General features: G+C 47.3%; 1 protein-coding gene across 1 annotated transcript in view; it reads left to right on the top strand.

Annotated features, from left to right (window-relative positions):
- Positions 1–19,221, top strand: part of LOC138565860 (protein SSUH2 homolog) — a 276,132-nt gene that overhangs the window by 139,720 nt on the left and 117,191 nt on the right. Inside the window, exon 5 of the mRNA XM_069643020.1 lies at positions 11,031–11,113. Within this exon, the coding sequence (XP_069499121.1) occupies positions 11,031–11,113 (83 nt within the window). The remainder of the gene's footprint in view (positions 1–11,030; positions 11,114–19,221) is intronic.

Genomic DNA, 19,221 nt, shown 5'->3' on the forward strand with positions numbered 1-19,221 from the left:
TTGCTCCATTCACTAAACCTTGTTCTAAATCAAGGTTATGTTTTACAATTAGTCTCCAGATTAGACACAGAGTTAATACTTTATCTAATCCAGCTGTGTTGGAGATACATTTTTCGAAGCTATTTAGTCATGCTGTTGATTACTGACACATATGGAGTGTAATGCACTTCTAGTTTGTGGAGCTGATATGCAGTATGGGTTGCATTTCTTTTTTCAACATTGTATCATTGAATTGACTACTTCTTGCAAGGGTTGGCATTAAGGACATGCATTGTATATTTTATTGAGTTAATTGTTCTATGACATATTAGGAGCAGATATGTTTTGCCCATATAGCTCATTGGTTAGTCTAGTATGTAAGATGGATAATGCATCTTTAGTAAGCAGACCTAATGTTTTTTAAAATGTTAACGTAAGTGAGATCTGCAGTCTGATGCATGTTTTGAGTTAGTTCTCTGTAGCTGTTGCCAGAGATTTACATTTTGAATGCTGCCAAGTGTTTTACGTGTGTTTGAGTCCTTATGTTTTGAAAATAGTTTGACCTTTTACTGATGTTAACTGTTGGTGGTCTCTGAAAACAATAACGTGTTTTCCTCCAAACAGTTCTTCGTAGTCGGTTTTTAGGACTTCTTGCATTCTGACATGAATTAAAGCCATCATGAGGTTGGAAACCATGCTTACTTCATCTATCCGGAGCACTTTAATTTGTTTCAGAATTCTGCATACTTTAGAAGCATTCCAAGTATTCCAATTTGTTTTGGTGTTCTACTGGGAGGAGCAGTAGTCGGTGTAAAGTTACACCTCCTATGTTGTACGCAGCTAAACCTATGTGGGCTGTTACAACAGCTGAAAGGTTGTTGTTTGTTAAGTCTTGTAGAAATGTGCTGATTATTTTAATTAAGAACAGTTTATCAGAACCAGCTTCACCACTTACATACAGGAGAAGAGGGTTATACATTTTACAGCTACAAGTTTTAGTTTCATGTTTAAAACCATGTTCAATTTCTTTAGTGACTTCTAGATAAATGGTGAGTTGTTTATCATTTATATGTGATTTGAGCACTGACACGTTTTATTCAGATTGATTAGATTAATATATGGTTTGTTCTACCTAAGTCATGCCTATTTCTGCTTCATTTAGAATGTGGGGAAAGGTTGACTGCCCTCAGTAGTTTCTTTATCTAGTAGAGCTTCAATTTTTTCCTCTTGTTGGTGTTCATTGTCCAACATTTGTATTGTTTGAAATTGACAGCTTTTATTTGCTTTGAATGCAGCTTCAAATTAGTCATGTTCACCTCAAGAATATTCTTCTTTTTTCCAAGGTTTAAAAAGTTGTAGTAGTGCCATCTAATAAAGCGGTCTATGCTGCAAAGATTTAAATGATAACTTTATATGATTAATTGCCCGAGGTTTGGTAAGTTTTATGAGGCTTCCATCACAAATTGAGACTTGTCATCCCAGAGGTCTTTTAGCTCTGTTTTCTCAGCTTTGTGACATATCTTGTAACCGCAGTGGAATTGTCTGCAATGTCTTGCATGTCTATATTTGCATTCCACAAGAGGGCAATAATTGCATTGCAATCATTGATGTACTTGGATGCTTGGTCCCATTTAATTTTGTATGTGTGTTTTAGGGGATTTGCATTTTACACTGTGTTTAACAGAAGACATCAAGCTATTTACTTGTCCTTTCGTGCAAACTGGTCTAGGGAAGCCAGAGCGACATTTGGTATAGTGTTACCTTTGTTTTAATATCTACATCAACCGTATTTGACACACTTATGTTTTTGAAGCATAGGATTTGTGTATGTAGGTCACTACGTATGGTTTATGAAGGGATGTCTCAGGTAATGCATTTTTCAATAAACTGTAAAACAGTGGCATCACTGTCATGGCCAAATTTGGGAGCATCTTTTATCCATAAAAGCATGTGGATGTGTGTTGCTCCTCTGGATTGATATTCTTTTCTCCAAAAGAAGTGTCCCACTTCTCTGAGTGGAGGGGCAGTGTTATTGCAGATGAAGTGCAACATTGCAATGAAGCAATGGTGAAAGTACATTGATACATTGACAGGGTCAAGAGAACAGGGTTCTCATGGTGTTATTTATATCTATTCCCTCTTTATTTTGATGTGCAGTGCGTAAGAAATATGCAAGTCATCCCATGCGTATTCTGCACAACTTAAGGTAACAAGCCATGTGAGTGGGCCTAGGTTTCTTAGCATAGAACGTACAATGGCGTGACATCAGTAACAGTATTCTTTTGTACCAGGCATTTTTGCTAGGAAATGTGTGATACTTTACTGCAAGACTTCATCTTTGTCGTTTATCTTTTGAAGCAATTGGGTAACTCCATAATATAGAGTTGCTAGATCACTTTCAAACAGGATGTGGAAAATGTATTCTATATTTTTTCTGAATCTGGGGTCTTCAGAACACATTCGTAAAGAGCGATATTCTGATGGAGAAATGTGTGTTGATCTTTCATCATTTCTTCCTCCTTTTCCTGTAGGAAAGAGGAGAGGAAAAGAACGTCTACGCTTTTCTCCCATATGCTCATTGGGGATCTTTTGGCTTGACACATTTGATATGTTACTACTGCAGCTTTTATGGTGTCTTTGGAGTGTAGTGGGGGAATTGTATACTGATCTAAAATGTTGGCTGCAGTCACAGGATCCGTCAGCCAGTTGGTCTTGAATCTTGAATTATGTGGGTGGTTTCTCTTAAGTTTTCCTCTATGTTTAAAGCTTTGATATATTCATTGTTTTCTTTTAGATATTCTAGGACTTGTCTTACTTTTACTAGTCCACTAGTTGTTTTCAAATTCTTTTGTCTTTTGTTGGTACACCACTAACTAGTACAATCAAAGATTGATATATTTTCTGTTGTACTCCTAGAGTTTCTACATTTTATTTAAGATCTAATGGCAAATATGCTACTTTGCACAACTGCCTTTTAGTAACTTAGATGGAGGCAATTTGGCGGTTTTCCGTTGAGGGCATATTATAGCTTCAGGTGAGTGTAATGTTTGGATTATAATGCTCTCATACAAGTTAAGTTGTTGAAGAGACTTTGGAAGTGGGATAGGAAATGATGGCATTTGGTTATTGTCACGCTTTGTATTGCAGTACGTGCAAACTATTGAGGGGTCAGTTATTTTGTATTTATTTTCTGTTGTTAGATATGATGCTCATTGGAACAATTGGGATTATTCATTGTCCTCTATTTTGTAGGCCATATCTACTATTTTTGTACACTTTTTATAAAAAGTACTGTGACAACAGACACATACTAGGTCTGGTATTTTAGCAGAAGTGGTTAGAATCTTAGCAATTTCTTTTGGTATGTATTTTTTAGGAGGTTGGTGTTTGTGAGGTTTTCACTAATGTTTCTGAATTTAATGTATTTTGTCAACTTCAGTTCCAAAAGATTTACTTTGAATGTGCTCTATTTCTTTAAGGAGTTCTTTGGCTGTTGCATGTAGGAAAATGTTATTTACATTCTGGAGTTCTAGAGCAGGACATGTTGCATAGTTCAGTCTATGCACAAGATTTTATATAGCAGAATGGTGGTTTGCTAACATTTTGATGTGTTGGAACGTGCTTTTGCAAACAGTTCCTGGAATGCAGGCTAATGAACGTCCACACAGTCCAGTGTGGGTGCGCACTGGGCAGGAGTACATGGTTTGTAAAGATTTCATTCTCCTTTTGTCTTTTAGTTTCACATAGTGATTGAGCAATTGTTGTAAAGATTTGAAGGATTTTTGGCGTACGTTAAATATTGAGCTCCATGTCCATTTGTACACTGGATGGTTTGTTTGGGTGAAAGGAATATTTGGTTGAAAGTGTGATGAGGATGTTTTTTCTATAAGGGTTTCTTTTGCCATAATGGCATCTCCTACCATTTCATACCCTCTGCCATTAAGGTCTATGGCAATAGTTTTTTTGTTGTTCTTTTTTATAAGCCTCTTCTTTGAAATATGGTTCTGTGCTGCTTGTGTGAATATATTCACCTTCACAGAAGTTTGAAAAAGGTATCTATATTGACAAAGTACTTTTTGTAATTTATTGATTCATTTAGTTAGTGGTTTCATTCTGTTTAAAGTCAATATAAACAACTTTCTCTTAAGTAGAAAAACTCTGTCAATTACAGCTTCAAGGATTAGCCTTCAGTTTAAGTTTATACGGGTAGATCTTGACTTTTTAGATGCTTTTATAAGATTGTGAGGTACTCTAGGGTGGAAACATTTTTGTAAAATGAATTTGTTGGAATACTTTACTGTAGCTACATTAACATTGGTAGATATAGTGTTAGGTTCATTAGTAGGTTTGCCTTTGTTTGTATATTTGTTTTACTTTTAGTTTTTGTTTTAAAAGAAGGGCCTTACTTTTTTAGTGATGGCTGGTTTAGATTTGTTGAGTGAGGGTACTAGCTTTTTTGTTTTAATGTTTTCTATACATTGTTTTAGAGGTTGATGGCCATGTGGCTTGCTTTTATTTTTATCTGCTCTATTCTTTCTTGGTTTCCCATGGAGTTGGTTTTTAGTAGACATTATCTTCTGTCTGTTGGGAAAAAAGAAAGTTTGGGGTTGAAAGTTGTGGAATGTGTATGCATGTACTATGCATGGGTGTGTGGGTGTGATTGTAGAGATGGATAGAGTGCTGTGTGGTTGTGTAGTGGGATGATAGGTGTTGTTGGGAATGTTGCAAGAATAAAAGTCTGTTCCGGTACAATGAGCTTTGCTCAGTGAGTAAGGGAGTGGTGGTGTAAGTGAATAAGTAGGGACATTATGAGGTTTTGAGGAAACCAGTGGTTGCTATAATGGTGTGATATAGTGCATAGGTATGAGGGTTGTGTGGATGTAATGGAAAATATGTGAGGAAGAAAATGTATGTGTGCTAATGTGTGATAGAGATTTGGAATGAAACGAGAGTGAAACTAGTTGGGTTGAAATTAGGACCTCATATGGATAGGGGTATGGAATAGGAAGGAAGTAAAATTGTGGTATAGAAGTTGATGAGAGACAGGTGTGTTGTTAGCCAGTAAGGAATGGGCGGTGTTTAGATGTGAATAGAAATAGTAGTATGAATGTTGCAATATAATAAGAAAGAGTGAAATATGATGTTGTTGATTCGAAAATAATACTCTAGGCTAATATATAATGAAAGTACATTGTTACTTAATTAGACAGATATACATGCTATATTAATGTACTTTATAGGATGTGAAGAGTGTTCTTTCTTTGGTAGCTGTCTTCAACAATCTTCTTTTTTCCTGTAATTGTAAAACAAAGTTAGTGGGTATATATAGTAATGGTGAAGTAATTTGAGTAAGAGAGGTTGTTATTCATGAAGGTAGGAGGAATGGTTTAAAAAAATAGTTAATAACGTTGTGCTATATATGGTGTCGCAAAGTATGTTAACTATGTTGTTAGAACAATTGGAGTGCTGTTTTGGGACATTACAAGGAACAGGGCAAAAATGGGTCTGTAAAAAAGATGCACATCTGGATTATTTGTGTGCTGGTGATTTTAATAAGAGAAGTGCTGTGTTTGTGGTGCAGTGTATTTGAAATGTGTTGCAGTGTTTTTAAATAATAGGGAAACTGTGGCCTAGTGGTTATGCAATGGCAGGTTGTAGTTGCAGCTGTGTTTGGTGTCTTATTGTAGTGGTTGGGAAAGAACAGTACTTTATATGAAAGGTGAAGTGTTGTGTATAAAAACTTGGCAGTATACACATATGTGTGAGTAGGTGTAGAATGGTGGCACTATGAGGGGTGTAACGAGAGAGGTTGGAAAGTGTGACATTTATATGGAATGAAAAATTGAAAATGTTGAGCTTTTACAAATGTTTCTTTTTAGGAGCATGTTCATTAAAGTAAAAACATTAATTTATGCATTTATAGTAGCACTATGTGCAACTTCTTTCTGAAAGAAAAGTAAAGCAGATGCAAACAATGTGTGGATAATTTTTAGGTGGCAGTGGAAGATAAAGATATTGGCAGTACCAGCTTATCAATATATTCTTTTTTTTCTTTGCATACTAGGACGTGTAGTTCCACTTTTCCCATGATAAAACTTGGACTACAAGTCCCAGAATGCAGAGAGAAAACTAAGAATTTGACATTTCCTGGTAATGAGTTAGAGAAATGAAGTGGGAAGACTTGCTCCCATTTTGTGAAAGTATGGTTACTTTAAAGCATCCATACATAATTGTAGTTCACCGTGGAGGCAAGAGTTTGGGCTGTGTCACCGGAATTTCGTTACAGTTTGCAATGAAGAATTTGTTTGAAAAGTTAATGGAACTGTTTCCATGTTCGAAGATTGTATTTTCAAGGATAGCTCAAAGACAAATGTGGAAACTTTCAAATGTATTATGTCCACAAATCGAGAAAGCAGGGCACAATGTGAACAAAGCTGTATGTGCGTTTTTGCAGGATTTTGGAATGCCATCTTTCCATAGTGACAAAATCAAGTTTGATATTGTGAAATTTTTTTGAAGAGATGGAGTGCATTTAAGATTTTTCTTTTGAATATCCAAAATGCAAAATGAACTGAAACAATTTTTGTAAAATTGTGAGTATTTCTGATAGTAGTTATAGTAAATAAATTAAAAAAAACATGAAAAAATGAAAAGCGTTTTTCTAAAGTTCCAAAAAATAATTAAGTTCTATAGAACATTTGTTAGTTCAGTATATAAAAACCCCTGAAAATAAAAAAAAGGTTCTTTTAAGAGCCACCATTTTTGAATGAAAAACAAGTTAATTGATGTTAATTTCCCCATGCCTGGAATTGTCCTGATGTCTGTGGACTAACACACTGTCCGTGGACTATGCAGACTGCAAATGGTCCTTTTTATGTATTTTTTGCTTTTTAATTTTATTTTTGGGGCTTTTTTGGTTTTTTACAGGAGAGACAAATTAGAGCTGAGACCAAACCCTAAGGAAAGTATATTAAGAATATATCACAAGGTGAACATCTAGATATATAGCACCTTTTACATTTTCCTATTCTGACTGTCAATGAACAAATACACCTGGCATAGATAGGTCAGTGAACAAAAACAAGTGGTCTAGATATGTGATGTCATCAGTGATATTTGTGATGTCCTTGGTGTTAGTCTTAGCAGTGCATGGTGGTGGCACGAGTTATGGTTTCTTAGCTTACCATAACTGCTGAATTTCAAGGTTTTTTTGGTTTTACATAGTTTATTAACTGAATTTCATAGGTCTGTATTAGTGTAACTTAACCATAATATCCCTTTAACAAAGTTGTTTCACTGAATATATGTATATATGAAAATCACCACTGCAACATTAAAGTCTTGGGCTTCCAAGTTATAGAGATTGCTTTCAAATGCATGTGAGGTCTGTGAAGGATAGTGATAAATTGATGTCATCACTTGCTGGGCAAAATGTTCTAAAGGGTTTTGCATGGATTATCTGCAGAATAGGGCATGTTAAATTGTTAAGGCTTTCCCCTGCAATTATTTCTACCTCACACCTCCTTCAGGCAGACGGGTGGCTGTACTTTCTGATGAGCGCAGGTGGAATTTGACATGCAGTGGGTAAAATTGTTAGAAAATTGCTCCTGCCCTTGCCGCCACTTCTCGACTTCCCCCATTGCAGAGCATAAACTATAATGAGAGCACTTGCGATCCAGAAACAGACAGGCTGTCCACCTGGCAGTCAGTGGCATCTCCAGGAATCAAATTTAGGGGGGCACATAATGGGCCACAGGCAAAAGTAGGGGGGACACTTTGGTCAAACTGACGCGGGCCCCACACCTGGCATCCTTCCTCCCACCACCTAGAACCCAGGCCCTATACCTGGCATCCTGCCTCCCCACCACCAGAACCCAAACACCATACCTGGCATCCTGCCTTGTTATAGCCAGAGCCCAGACTCCTTACCTGTGATCCTTCTACACATTCGCAACCATCCAATACAGCACGATTTCACTGACAAGGGTGGTGCAGGCCATACTCCATGATTGAATATGCAGAATAACATGAGATGAGCATCAACACACACACGTTTAACATTCTGGCAAGCTGAACACCAGTCATTACAAACCACCCATTAACAAGCCAGTAGCAGTAAGGTCACAGATTGCCACCAGCTCCTGATTCATGGATCGCAGTGAGTAACTCCTTTTCACGACCTATTGGTCCTGAAACTGATGATCTAAATAACCCAAGTCATCGATACCGGTGGACCCCTTTCTGCTTCGATATCCTTTAAGCAGCTGAGATACCCTTTCTAATCAGTACCTTGCAGAGTGGCTGCTACACAGAGTACTACAGGCATTGCTTCCTCCTTGTGGATGATTGAAAATGTTTTAGAAAAGACATAGCTCCAACAACACATCAATTGAACATATTTCTCTGTGGGTGAATAAAGGGAACTTGATCTCCTTAACAAAATCTTCTCTGGAATGTTCAGAATGTGAACAAATCTGACACTAAAGGTCATTTTCTATTTGTTCTTTTGATTTGGGCTATTGTATGTTTTTTAACAGGACAATGAGATACATATCTTTGGTTTGAGCTTGGGGACATGTTCTCTCCTCTTTCCTTTAGATAGGCGGCAACCACCACCACCCTAGGGACAGGACGTACTTACAGGGATAGTGTGTGCTTCTGCCTGGTGTCAGTGCTAGATTGATTGCTAAAGTAAATAATATTTTACCTGTGTGCACTCCATACCATTCTTGTGTGTTACACATCATTCTATACCACCATGCAAAACTAAGGTCCCTGGCATCCTGCCACCCCAGAGTCCAGGCCCCATACCTGGCATAATTTCAACCCCGCCACCCAGAACCCATGTCTCTTATCTGGCATTCTGGATGTCCACTACTCATTAGGTATCCTTCCTCCCCAACACCAGAGCCCAGGCCCTGTAAGTGGTCTATTTGCTCCTCCATTACCCAGGGCCCAAGCCCTGTACCTGTCCTTGTGCCTCCCCACCACCATAGCATCCTGCCTCCTAAACAGCCAGAGGCCAGAACAAAAGATGCGTACCTGGCATCATGCATCCCTCTCCACCACCAGAGCCCAAGTACCATACCTTGCATCCTTCCCCTCAACACCTATGGCCCAAGCACCACACCAGGATTCCTACCTCCCCACAACCAGAGCCCAAACCCCATACCTGGCATCCTGCCTCCCCACCACCATAAACAATTTAAGTTACCAACCTGGACCGCACATTAACCACGGCTCCAGTCAACTCACAAAATATATCAAACTTGCACACTCCAGAGAATCCTACCTTTTCTGATCATGCAAACATCAAAATTGCAACAAAGCAACCTTCTCCTGCTTCTGCGTTAGTCTCCTATGAAAATGGTGGACTGTGTACTATACAAAACTCAATAACATAGCATAACAGGGCATAGCAAAATGTTTCACTCATTCTCCTGTGGGCCTTACTATGATTGGCCCATGCCATTTTGGTGACTGACAGCAATAACCGAGGAAATAATTGATGGCTCTGGTGAGGTCAGTCTACTATACATGAAGAGATTACATTATTTACCCAGGATCACACACTTTGGTTAAACAGTAAAACAGGGATTCTAACACAATCAACAGTTTAGGCATTTGAAGACATAATTTTCAAGCTCAACTTGCTACACATATGTAAATTTGGGAATTCAAAACCTAAAACAATATTGCCTGATAGAGCAGAGTGTTCAAGCTTACCATGGCCATGCGTGAGAAGGTTACCCAGTCCTGTTTATGCATATAATTGTGAGACCTGCAGTTTTCCTAAATTTCGAACCAGATAGAAGAGGGGGAAAAAACAGGACTGGATGGCCTTCTCATGCCTGGCCACTGGAAACATGAAACATCTCAAATTAAAGTAACCTTACAATATGTAAATCCTTATTGACACATGCTACGCCATAAGAATATTGCTGTAGTTTACTTTTCCACATCCTGAAAGGAAACATATATGCTGCAGAATGCAAAATGATGCAAGCCTAAAACAAGTCTGAAAACCCTTCCTTTTACACAACTGTACTTTTCTCACTTTAAGAATCACTTAAAGGTTTGTCTTAAATTCAACAGGATAATGATTACTTTTCTCACACACCCCCAGCTTGTTGTGCAACTTTTTAAGAGCATTTAACTATCCCCATGAAGCAATCCGATTTTTCATTGTTAAAGTAGCAGACAAGGGACCCGATTAATGGAATTTGCTGCATGTTTCTGCTGAAATGTGACCTTGCGCTGCCGACACAAACCCTGATTCATGGAACTTTGCAAAGTCTATTTTTGCAGTGCAAAAATAGCCTTTGCACTATTTCATGAATCTGGCTTTGTGTCAGCCGTGCAAAGTCACTTTTAAGCAGTGCAAAGTCACTTTGAACTGTGCAAAAATTCCATGAATCGGACCCTTAATCACTAACTTTGAAAAAGTAAGCTATCTTGTGTAACAAACCCATTGGATAAGACAAAGGAGTAATTGAAGGCCATTACGGCCACTATAAAGGGCAGGGCTGTGTGCAGGCCAATCAATGAATTCTGTTCAGATCCAAGATGTAATGGGGTTTGCTTCAGAGTCACCAAGCCCACTTTAAGCGATCTTGGCAACACTCTCAGGGCAGCTCTTCACAAGTCCCTGGTGGTGGGGGGCACACAGGGCCGCACAACATTTTGCAGGGGAGGCCAGTGCCTCCCCACCCTCTCCTAACCATCCATGCTAGAAATACAGACATTAATTTGAATTCAAAGTAGAGTAATGGGATAACATTATACTTTTCATTGTCCTAGAAATACAATTCAGAGTAGGGCTATATTCTCTTTGAAGGAAAAATACAAAATAATGTTTTTAAATGGGATTCTCACATGACCACCCACACTACAAATGGAGTAGGGTCACATCCTGACAATGTATGTGAAACATTTACAGTTCATGTATTAATGTGGAACACAGAAATCACGGAGACTGCATTGATGACCAAATCCCTTTCCCAGATAAGGTTAGCAGTTCACACTAACTTGACTCTCTTTGTCTCTTCCAGTCAAGGTGTGTCACTTGCAGTGGAAGCCGCAGCAAGACCAAGCATAAACGATGCCAAGTGTGTTCTGGCTCAGGCCGTAAAAGGTATAAAGTCATGGAATCACTGAAGATGACAAAGTCCCTCGTTATGAGATGGATAGAATTCGATACGCCATTACCACATGTGGTAATTATCATTACCACATCTGATAAATAATGTGACCACAGCTAACAATACCAGATCTCTGGCTACTTAGGGGTTTACCAGCATATCTACGATAAGGGAAGGTGGAGGGAAACATTGTAGTAATTTTTGTGAGCTATTTAACAGCATAATCAATCAGTAATAGCCACATGCAGTATTCCAATGAACACCAATCCTATAAAAACGTCTTGATTTATAATTTGATAATTTTTAAACACTGTTTTACCCTTACCACCAAATACAGGTGTCTCTTCATGTGTTTGGCGGACACCGTGAAGACTATCGACTATAGTCTCAGATTTCACTTAAGAGTGCAATGAATGTTAGCAAACTGAATGATATGCTGTGACTTTGTAGTGAAGGAGAAGTCATATATGGGCGTCATTACATGTTTGGTGGTATCCAGCCAGCAAATCCATCAGGATACCACAAAATGGTATTCCCGTTACTGGCACTTGGTCTACCGGCAGATTAAAAGTGCCTGTGTGGGTGGTTATTCCCCATTCCATCAAAGCCCATAGCACTCCATGGGGGGCATTGCCGGTAATACCAGCATTTTCTGGTGGTGGGTTGTGTGATTACCAGCAGCTCGGAGCTGCAGGTAAATCTGGCCATCCCACCACCAAACTTATCATGTAGTTGGCCAGTCCAGAAACGTGCTAGTCAATGGAATTACCAGCACATTAACCTAATTCCAGACTGACAAAACTATAACCAAGCTCAATTATCTTTGGAAGTAGTATGTAATCCCAGTTCCTATACTCCCAAGAAATGAGCAAATTGTGATGATGATGTTATCTGGAAGGCAATGATCGACTACGATGTTGGCCAGGTGGGGCAGCAGGAGGGTAACTCTTCATAGACTAATTAAGGTTGATTGAGGAGTTTTGCATGTCAGAAGCACTTCCAATACCTATCGAATCCACCTCTAATTACAAAGAATTGGGCTCTGAAGTTTCTTGAATAATGGGTTGCACAGCTATGTCATTTCATTTACATGGACTGGAACCTTTCCAAAGAGTTCGTAGAGGAATTTGTGTGTGGAAATAGATTTGTATTTATTTATTTATTTATTTATCAAAAACTCTGTTTACATTGGACAGGTATTTGTATTTTCTTTATTTGTAAAGTGCACCGGGCCCAAGGGCAAGGTGCACATAGAAATGATGGTACATATATCAATTACAGATTCATATTATTGACCGCAGGTTCAGTTTCAGTTTCATCTCATGACTATTCCTTTCCTTTCCACTGGGATTTCATCAATACTCATTGGCGTATTAAATTCATTCGATGCTCCTCACAATTACATCAAATTTAGGATATCACTATACTTGCATATACAGGGTAATTCATAGAATTTCGCAGAAAAGTGTCGCAAGCGGCTAGCGCAGAGTGTCCGCGTGCGATTGACTGCGCCAGGCACGTGCGCTAAAACCGATTTCCGCGCACAGCGTATTCATGGATTTCAGGCTTCCAAACCAGCCGTGGCGCAGAGAATCGCAGCGACCCTGCAGCAGCGCCAGTAACGCCCCCAAGAACGCCCTTGCGCAAGTAAAAGCCATCAGAAACACGAAATCATCGCAAAGGGCTGCGCTAACCCTGGACCAGTTCACCGGGCTGGCAAACAGCAAACGCCAAGCGGGGAACGTGTATTGCAGGGGTGCGCGGGAAGTTCCACACGCGACTGGCCCCGTGCAAGAAGGGTACGTGTATTTCAGGGGTGCGCGGGAAGTTCCACACGCGATTCCAGCAGGGTACGTGTATTTCAGGGGTGCGCAGGAAGTTCCACACGCGAATTCAGCAGGGTACGTGTATTTCAGGGGTGCGCGGGAAGTTCCACACGCGATTTCAGCAGGGTACGTGCATTTCAGGAGTGCGCGGGAAGTTCCACATGCGAATGGGCCAGTGCGAGCAGGGTACGTGTATTCCATGGGTGCGTGGGAAGTTCCACACGCGATTCCATCAGGGTACGTGTATTTCAGGGGTGCGCGGGAAGTTCCACACGCGATTTCAGCAGGGTACGTGCATTTCAGGGGTGCGCGGGAAGTTCCACACGCGATTGTCCCAGTGCGAGCAGGGTACGTGTATTTCAGGGGTGCACGGAAAGTTGCACACGCGATTTCAGCAGGGAATGTGTATTTCAGGGGTTCTGGGGAGTACTACACGTGAATTGGCCGTGTGGGTCCTCCCAGGTGTACGCTCCACAACCTCCACGGCCCCTGCAGGCAGCCCACACCACGGGGGACTACCCTGCACCCCTGCTCATGTCCCGCAGGCAGCCCATCCATCATGGGCATGCCCCCAGCCAACCCACATGTCACCTTGCACTACTGATCAACAATGCATGTCTCCCACCACCCCCACCCCCCAGCATAGTGGGGCAGCCTCCACCAGGCCCCCACTCATGTCTTCCACCACCCCCACCCCCCTGCCACCATGGGCAGCACCCACCAGGCCCCCACTCATGTCTCCCACCACCCCCACCCCCCAGCAGTGCAGGGGCAGCCTCCACCAGGCCCCCACTCATGTCTCCCACCACCCCCACCCCCCAGCCACCATGGGCAGCCCCCACCAGGCCCCCACTCATGTCTCCCACCACCCCCACCCCCCAGCAGTGCAGGGGCACCCTCCACCAGGCCCCCACTCATGTCTACCACCACCCCCACCCCCCAGCAGTGCAGGGGCAGCCTCCACCAGGCCCCCACTCATGTCTCCCACCACCCCCACCCCCCAGCCACCAGGGGCAGCCTCCACCAGGCCCCCACCCATGTCTCCCACCACCCCCACCCCCAGCCACCAGGGGCACCCTCCACCAGGCCCCCACCCATGTCTCCCACCACCCCCACCCCCCAGCAGTGCAGAGGCAGCCTCCACCAGGCCCCCACTCATGTCTCCCACCACCCCCACCCCCCATCCAACATGGGCAGCCCCCGCCAGGCCCCCACTCATGTCTCCCACCACCCCCACCGCCCAGCAGTGCAGGGGCACCCTCCACCAGGCCCCCACTCACGTCTCCCACCCCCCCCCACCCCCCAGCCACCAGGGGCACCCTCCACCAGGCCCCCACTCATGTCTCCCACCACCCCCACCCCCCTGCCACCATGGGCAGCCCCCACCAGGCCCCCACTCATGTCTCCCACCCCCCCCACCCCCAGCAGTGCAGGGGCAGCCTCCACCAGGCCCCCACTCATGTCTCCCACCACCCCCACCCCCCAGCAGTGCAGGGGCAGCCTCCACCAGGCCCCCACTCATGTCTCCCACCACCCCCACCCCCCAGCCACCAAGGGCAGCCCCCACCAGGCCCCCACTCATGTCTCCCACCACCCCCACCCCCCTGCCACCATGGGCAGCCCCCACCAGGCCCCCACTCATGTCTCCCACCCCCCCCCACCCCCAGCAGTGCAGGGGCAGCCTCCACCAGGCCCCCACTCATGTCTCCCACCACCCCCACCCCCCAGCAGTGCAGGGGCAGCCTCCACCAGGCCCCCACTCATGTCTCCCACCACCCCCACCCCCCAGCCACCAAGGGCAGCCCCCACCAGGCCCCCACTCATGTCTCCCACCGCCCCCCCCACCCCCCAGCAGTGCAGGGGCAGCCTCCACCAGGCCCCCACTCATGCCTCCCACCACCCCCACCCCCCAGCAGTGCAGGGGCAGCCTCCACCAGGCCCCCACTCATGTCTCCCACCACCCCCACCCCCCAGCAGTGCAGGGGCAGCCTCCACCAGGCCCCCACTCATGTCTCCCACCACCCCCACCCCCCAGCCACCATGGGCAGCCCCCACCAGGCCCCCACTCATGTCTCCCACCACCCCCACCCCCCAGCAGTGCAGGGGCACCCTCCACCAGGCCCTCACTCACGTCTCCCACCCCCCCCTCCCACCCCCCAGCCACCAGGGGCACCCTCCACCAGGCCCCCACTCATGTCTCCCACCACCCCCACCCCCCTGCCACCATGGGCAGCCCCCACCAGGCCCCCACTCATGTCTCCCACCCCCCGCAACCCCCAGCAGTGCAGGGGCAGCCTCCACCATGCCCCCACTCATGTCTCCCACCACCCCCACCCCCCAGCCACCATGGGCAGCCCCCACCAGGCCCCCACTCATGTCTCCCACCACCTCCACCCCCCAGCAGTGCAGGGGCACCCTCCACCAGGCCCCCACTCATGTCTACCACCACCCCCACCCCCCAGCAGTGCAGGGGCAGCCTCCACCAGGCCCCCACTCATGTCTCCCACCACCCCCACCCCCCACTCACCAGGGGCAGCCTCCACCAGGCCCCCACCCATGTCTCCCACCACCCCCACCCCCCAGCCACCAGGGGCACCCTCCACCAGGCCCCCACCCATGTCTCCCACCACCCCCACCCCCCAGCAGTGCAGGGGCACCCTCCACCAGGCCCCCACTCATGTCTACCACCACCCCCACCCCCCAGCAGTGCAGGGGCAGCCTCCACCAGGCCCCCACTCATGTCTCCCACCACCCCCACCCCCCAGCCACCAGGGGCAGCCTCCACCAGGCCCCCACCCATGTCTCCCACCACCCCCACCCCCCAGCCACCAGGGGCACCCTCCACCAGGCCCCAACCCATGTCTCCCACCACCCCCACCCCCCAGCAGTGCAGGGGCAGCCTCCACCAGGCCCCCACTCATGTCTCCCACCACCCCCACCCCCCAGCCACCATGGGCAGCGCCCACCAGGCCCCCACTCATGTCTCCCACCACCCCCACCCCCCAGAAGTGCAGGGGCACCCTCCACCAGGCCCCCACTCATGTCTACCACCACCCCCACCCCCCAGCAGTGCAGGGGCAGCCTCCACCAGGCCCCCACTCATGTCTCCCACCACCCCCACCCCCCAGCCACCAGGGGCAGCCTCCACCAGGCCCCCACCCATGTCTCCCACCACCCCCACCCCCCAGCCACCAGGGGCACCCTCCACCAGGCCCCCACCCATGTCTCCCACCACCCCCACCTCCCAGCAGTGCAGGGGCACCCTCCACCAGGCTCCCACTCATGTCTACCACCACCCCCACCCCCCAGCAGTGCAGGGGCAGCCTCCACCAGGCCCCCACTCATGTCTCCCACCACCCCCACCCCCCAGCCACCAGGGGCAGCCTCCACCAGGCCCCCACCCATGTCTCCCACCACCCCCACCCCCCAGCCACCAGGGGCACCCTCCACCAGGCCCCCACCCATGTCTCCCACCACCCCCACCCCCCAGCAGTGCAGGGGCAGCCTCCACCAGGCCCCCACTCATGTCTTCCACCACCCCCACCCCCCAGCCACCATGGGCAGCCCCCACCAGGCCCCCACTCATGTCTCCCACCACCCCCACCCCCCAGCAGTGCAGGGGCACCCTCCACCAGGCCCCCACTCATGTCTACCACCACCCCCACCCCCCAGCAGTGCAGGGGCAGCCTCCACCAGGCCCCCACTCATGTCTCCCACCACCCCCACCCCCCAGCCACCAGGGGCAGCCTCCACCAGGCCCCCACCCATGTCTCCCACCACCCCCACCCCCCAGCCACCAGGGGCACCCTCCACCAGGCCCCCACCCATGTCTCCCACCACCCCCACCCCCCAGAAGTGCAGAGGCAGCCTCCACCAGGCCCCCACTCATGTCTCCCACCACCCCCACCCCCCAGCAGTGCAGGGGCAGCCTCCACCAGGCCCCCACTCATGTCTCCCACCACCCCCACCCCCCAGCCACCATGGGCAGCCCCCACCAGGCCCCCACTCATGTCTCCCACCACCCCCACCCCCCTGCCACCATGGGCAGCACCCACCAGGCCCCCACTCATGTCTCCCACCACCCCCACCCCCCAGCAGTGCAGGGGCAGCCTCCACCAGGCCCCCACTCATGTCTCCCACCACCCCCACCCCCCAGCCACCATGGGCAGCCCCCACCAGGCCCCCACTCATGTCTCCCACCACCCCCACCCCCCAGCAGTGCAGGGGCACCCTCCACCAGGTCCTCACAATCCCCAATCATGTGCGTAATGGTCAGCCTCAACAGGCAAAAAGCCCTACCAAGTAACCCATTCACCCACATGGAAATGGAAATTACATGTTACACCCCCAATGTTCATGAAGCTAATGAACCCATGTCCGTCACACACAATGGTTGCAATTGAATGGGAAAACACCCAACATGACATGCATGAAACCAATGAGATGATACCATACAGTGAAGTATGAAAACAAAATTGTATTGAAAAAAATAAAGAATGCTAAAGAAAGGAAACAAACTACAATGGGAATGAGAAAAAATAAGCTGCATGTCCGCATTAAAAAAAAAAACTGCAAATCAGAATCCAAAAAAATGTTGTCCAAAGTCAAATGTAAAAAAATCTCTATGCAATAAAGAACTCTGTAAAAAACTAACAAGGGTCCATGAGCCCAACTGAACAAAGGAAACCACACCAGAACCCACCTGTGTGGGTCCTGGGAAAAAAAAACACCTCCATGGGCTCATGGCCCACACGGCTACCCTATTGTGGGAGTATTACTGCTGTCGCTATTATCACCCTGTGCAGCTGCATCCGGAGGTGGTTGCACTATGGGAGGCAGCCCACGCAAGGCCCTAGTCTGCTCCTCCATGGCTGCAAGCATGCGGGTGTGGTAGGTCTGGTTCTGGAGGATGAGTGTGCGGAGGTCCCCATGCAACAACTCACGGGATGCCCGGACCTCCGCCCTCGTTGCCTGCATCTCAGCTGAGAGCGTACGGGTGAGACGCTCCAGCTGCTGTTCTGTCCTTTGGTGTGTTGAAGCCTCAAGCTCAACAAGAGTCGTCCTGAGGTGAAGGAGCTCCTGCCTCAGGGCTTTCCTGTGGGCCTGGGACTCAATGGAGATGGCCTCCTGCAGAGTCGCCAGTGCCGCCCGCCTGTCCCTGTTGGACGCCAACATGTCCTCCCTGTGTGACTGGCAGATGGAGTCGGTTGCCTGCTCTAGTCGCTCCATCAGCCTTTCAGGGGGGACAATGGAAGTGGCCACCCTATCCATGGCCTGAGCCATCATCTCGGATGATGCTGCCTGTTGTGTTGCCATACCGTAAATGGATTGCTCCCATGCGGTATTGCCAGGTGGCGTACGGCCACCACATCGGCGGGCACCACACCTGTCTGGGGCAAGGCGAACTGCGCCTTGCTGTGCCGGCACTGCCTGAGGCTGCAGGACTGCATTCCCCCTCTGATCTGCTGGCCCAGGAACAGGATCAGATGTCGTGGAGTGTGACCCTGCATCCGTAACCACCAAAGGCGTAGCTGCCAACACTGACATCCCCATTGAGGGTTCTGACCCTGGTGCAGGTGGGTGGGACAGAACAGAATCCCTCCCTGGAACACTCACCTGTGACGGCACGTAGGTCTCATCCGAATCAACACCTGAGTACAGCTCGGGGGAGGTGCAGCCAGAGACACCCCTTGAGAGCACGACCTGCAGCACTTGTGGGTTCTCACCCACCACCACACCACGTCCCTCACTGGTGGTTGGTCGGCCCTCGGACCCCTCCTGGGTCTGCACCATCTCCACAACCCCAGCAGTATCAGGTGCGTCTTCCCCTGCAAAGACATAAAAACAAAGAAATGGAAACAGGCATTAGCACCATGGCACACAATGAGGGCTGAGAAGAAAGAGAACCAGTACTTGATTGACACATGTCCCACATGACTAAAACCCTCCCATGCATGCACCCTCACTGCATATGAAGGGCAGGCAAATGGCACACACTGATGACACCAAGATGCAAGATGAACACATTTTCTGCATGCTGCCTGGCAGTGGCATCACACATTGGCCTGTGATTGCCAGGTGAAACACACATGCCATCACACAGATGGCATGTACCATTGCTATTGAGTGAAGATGGAGAGGAGGGCAGCACCTATTCATTCAGTCCAGTTCCCGCATGTAATAGCTTTTCTAATTCTAACAGGTCAGATTTTTCACCTGGTGCTGCCAGTCTGAAATGGTCCAATTGCACAGGGACATGTGTGAACAAATGATAT

This window comes from Ambystoma mexicanum, chromosome 2p (genome assembly GCF_040938575.1).
Source record: "Ambystoma mexicanum isolate Mex_15411 chromosome 2p, UKY_AmexF1_1, whole genome shotgun sequence".
In the NCBI taxonomy this organism is placed as follows: Eukaryota; Metazoa; Chordata; class Amphibia; order Caudata; family Ambystomatidae; genus Ambystoma; species Ambystoma mexicanum.